A 4456-nucleotide genomic window follows, 5' to 3' on the forward strand; every position below is an offset into this window, starting at 1 on the left:
GTCTTAGACCATCTCCAATGGTTGGGCTAAAAGCCAAATTTTTTAGCCCGGAAAATTTAGCTTTTAACCCAGAAACAGTTTTTCTGCTCCAACCGTTCTAGCCTAAAATTTTAGCCCGGGATTATTAAAGAATGAATTTAGGCTTTTTTTTTTGTTAAATTAATTTTTTTTTAAAAAAAATAAATATGTAGACTATCGTAAATTAATTTTATGAACATTTAATCTAAAAAAATTTAAATTCCGATAAATATTGGGTGGAGTCCACTTCGATTTCTGGGCTATTGGGGAGAATTTGACATTGGTTTAGCATTTAGCATTTAGCCCAAAATTTCCCCTTGGGTTGGAGTGGGTTTAGGGGGAAATTTTGGGGAGTAATTTGGCTTTTAGCCCACCATTGGAGTTGGTCTTAGTTAATAGAGTAATAAACACAAATTAACAAAGAAAAAAATGTTACAAGAGTTACAAAAGATGAAAAGTTAAATTGTCACATCCCCGCCCGGCCGGACCACCCATCCTGGGAGTGCTCGTGTGAGTTCCCATAAACAAAATCGTGAGGGCATGTTCAGGATCCAAAGCGGACAATATTGTGTTACGGTGGTGGAGCGGGCCCGGGAAGTGGTCCCCCTCAGGCGGGGATGTGACATAAAGTCTCCATCTTAATTTTCCACTAATCACAAATACTCACAGTTATAATTAATTTAATTTTAATTTGCAAAAATCACTTGAAAAATAACTACAAAAAATCAGAAGAAAATACAGAAATCACTTACTAAAAAATTTTTGGTCTTTAAAGCTTTCTATTTTGATATTTCAGTCTTGAATCACGAGTAGTAGTTGTGTATTTTTGGAGTTACCATTTACACATCAAATAGGTTGGAGATGATGATATATCTCTTAACCGATAATGACGGGTTGGTTTGGATCGATTCTTGATTTGTGTAAAGACAAAAATACATAACAAATTTCTCTCCTAAAAGCTATAGAACATAGTACAAATATGAGTGATTGCTCAAAGAAAAGCACAAACGAAGAAGTCTAAGGAGAGCACCAAAGCAGTAGCGGCTGCCTTCTCCAAATGGCGCCCCTTGTTCTTCTCCAAAGGGACTCTTAAACTAATCAAGTTTGCTTTCATATGGTGAAAACTTGTAAATAACTAATCATTTATATTATTACATGTATTAATTATAATTAAAAAATTAAATTAAATATATGCCAGTCGATTAGAGTTGGTGCGGTTCGGTTTAACCACAGAAAATTATAAAATAAAATAAAAATAAAAAAACCAAACCAAACCAAACCAAACCAAACCAAGCCAAGCTCCCAATGTCTTCAGACGGTTCAGTCGGTTTTTTTTTTTTTTAAATGCCCAACCCTAACATCAACCCTGCCAAAAATGGATTTGTTGCGTTTTCATGTTTTAGAAAATCTTGTGACAAAACTATTGTGTGACATCCCACATCGCCCAGGGGAGTGATCCTTAAATGTATATTCCCATCCCTACCTAGCACGAGGCCTTTTGGGAGCTCACTGGTTTCGGGTTCCATCGGAACTCCGAAGTTAAGTGAGAAGAGGGCTTGAGCACTCCCATGATGGGTGACCCACTGGGAAGTTGCTCGTGAGTTCTCAAAAACAAAACCGTGAGGGAATGGTAAGCCCAAAGCGGACAATATCGTGCTACGGTGGTGGAGCGGGCCCGGGAAGTGGTCTCCCGAGTCGAGATGTTGCATATTGTGTATTTTAATTGCCTTTCGGAGCTAGGGTTTGCTAAGATTATAAACAACTTGTAGGGTTGTATTTGATAATATAAATTTTGCTATTTCTCTCATACTTCTAGTGAATTCCAAATTCTGTGCTCTCTTAAGAATAACGTTGTTTATTTTTCTTTGTCACGTTGCATCATTAGCGATCAAGATAAAAAACTACAAGCAATCGGTTTCAGGCATCCCTTCTTACTACCAACAGCGGTTAACCAACGGCACATTCACCACTTACACCCTCCCCTCCAAGTTTACAAGGATAACATTTTAAACAAATAAAACCTTAACTTTCCAATTATTTATATTTATCTAATCACATCTCTCCTAAATAACTAATTTACAAATCATTTTTATATAAATTCGATCATTCCAGAGACGAGAGGTTACGTGTCCCCTGTCCCTCATCTCCACGTGTCACGCCCACAAGCCATTTCGGCGCCCCTGCTTCGCTGTCTGAAGTTATGAACAGCACCGATCCAGAAATTGCAGATTATCAGATAGGCTCGACGCCTCCACGCGAAAATTAAAAATTAAAAAAAAATTGAAAAATCCTTATTATTTCGCTATCTCACAGGCTGTCGACCAATCACGTTCCACATTCCAATCCACTTTGGACCGGCAACCGGCTACAGCCGGTTCCCCATCTCTCATCAACTTCGATATATATAATTACAACAACCGCTTCAAAGTCCCGTGTCAAATATTACTAGTCTACTGCTACTTAGCTACGCTGTACCAGTGAGCTTAATTCGGGAGCAAATATCGACCGTCCGATCATCTCAACCATGCCGATCCGGAACATCGCCGTTGGCCGACCTGAGGAAACGTACCACCCGGACGCGTTGAGGGCTGCGTTAGCCGAGTTCATCTCGACGCTCATCTTCGTTTTCGCCGGCGAGGGCTCCGGAATGGCATTCGCCAAGCTAACCGATGACGCCGCAAATACTCCCGCAGGCCTCGTCGCCGCCGCGCTCGCCCACGCCTTCGGCCTCTTCGTCGCCGTCTCCATCAGCGCCAACATCTCCGGCGGACACGTCAACCCGGCCGTCACCTTCGGCGCCTTCATCGGTGGCAATATCTCTCTCCTCCGCGGCATCCTCTACTGGATCGCCCAGCTCCTCGGGGCCACCGTCGCCTGCGGCCTCCTCAAGTTCGTCACCAACGGCCAGGTAACTTTCTCATCTCCCACTTCCCACTCCCCGTTCCCCGTTCCGTTTTTTAGGTAAATAAAAAAGTGACTTAGCTACGGGTTTTGATACGGTGCTTCGCAGACTACCGCTGCTTTCTCCCTGTCCTCGGGAGTGGGAGTGTGGAACGCGTTCGTTTTCGAGATCGTGATGACGTTCGGACTGGTCTACACGGTCTACGCGACTGCCATTGACCCGAAGAATGGGAGCGTGGGGACAATCGCGCCCATCGCGATTGGTTTCATCGTTGGCGCCAACATTTTGGCGGGTGGGGCTTTTGACGGAGCGTCCATGAACCCGGCCGTTTCTTTCGGGCCGGCGTTGGTGAGCTGGAGCTGGCAGAACCACTGGGTCTACTGGGCCGGGCCTTTGATCGGCGCCGGGCTCGCCGGGCTCATCTACGAGTTCGTGTTCATCGGCAACAGCGGCCACGAGCAACTGCCCTCCACTGACTACTAATTGATTAAGCCTTAGTTAAGCTTAATTAAGGAGTCTTAAGATTTAATTACATTTGCATGCATGATGGGTTTTGTACCTTTGAGTTCTTGTGTTTCGTTAATTTCATCAAGAAAATCATGATCATGATCGATGTCGTCATGAGTTGATCTCCATCGTTGATCTCCATCGTTGATTTGTAATTTGTTTTGCATGCTCTGTGCTGTTGTGTCACTAAATTCCATTGATCTTTTGTATTTACTGTATTTTAAATTCTTCTTAATTTCATCGACTGCTAGTTTGGGCCCTACGAGAATGATCGGAGAAAAGCAAATACTCAGGTGGGGTTTAGTTAAAAAGCTAAATCTGGAACCTCACTTAATTTTTTGGTTAGCTTTAACCTACCCCTTAAGGTAAAAACCACCCTGCATGCAACTGATTTGACCCTTGCCACCGACAATATAATGTTTTCTTGGATTCCTTCGTATAAGTAATATTACACTAATCACATTTTTAAACTAAGCTGATGAATCAAATTACAGAAAACTTAGAGCATACTTGCCAGGCTATTAAATTCTTATTATCATTATGACAGTTCATAAATAATACATCATCATTACTTGATAATTTAAAATAATTTGTAATAAAATCAGTTGTCTTATAGTATATAACTAACGAGAATTAACGTATGCATGCATTTGTGAGGTTGGATTTCAAATAAATTGTTGTAACGATGTCATCAATTGATCCCTTTTTTAATGAAGAAAAAAAAAACTTAAACATGCATCTGATGATGTGTCTGTGTTTGATTCCTCTTTTTCAATGTGTAGTTTGAATAGAAATGGTATTCATATTTTGTGCAATACATTGGAATCAGATTGAATCTATATATTGAAATTAAGCAAGCAGAAAACATACATTTTGAAACTAATTACAACTAGCTACAAGATACTCTTAATTATAAATGGTATATATTTAGAAGTAATATTACCAACCTAGCTAAAGCTAAGCTTGGCCAACATAAATACAATTAGACACACACACACACACACACAACTATTTTACATGTGACTAGCT

General features: G+C 40.9%; 1 protein-coding gene across 1 annotated transcript; it reads left to right on the top strand.

Annotated features, from left to right (window-relative positions):
* Window positions 1–2468: 2468 nt before the first annotated feature.
* On the top strand, window positions 2469–3555 carry LOC103941273 (aquaporin TIP1-1). Its single transcript, XM_009351469.3, has 2 exons — window positions 2469–2926; window positions 3029–3555. The coding sequence occupies exons 1-2, from the start codon at window positions 2543–2545 to the stop codon at window positions 3401–3403; spliced, it is 759 nt and encodes a 252-aa protein (XP_009349744.1). The 5' UTR covers window positions 2469–2542; the 3' UTR covers window positions 3404–3555.
* Window positions 3556–4456: the final 901 nt, after the last annotated feature.

The sequence above is a fragment of a genome, unplaced genomic scaffold (genome assembly GCF_019419815.1).
Source record: "Pyrus x bretschneideri cultivar Hongxiangsu unplaced genomic scaffold, Pyrus_bretschneideri_v1 Contig45, whole genome shotgun sequence".
NCBI lineage: Eukaryota > Viridiplantae > Streptophyta > Magnoliopsida > Rosales > Rosaceae > Pyrus > Pyrus x bretschneideri.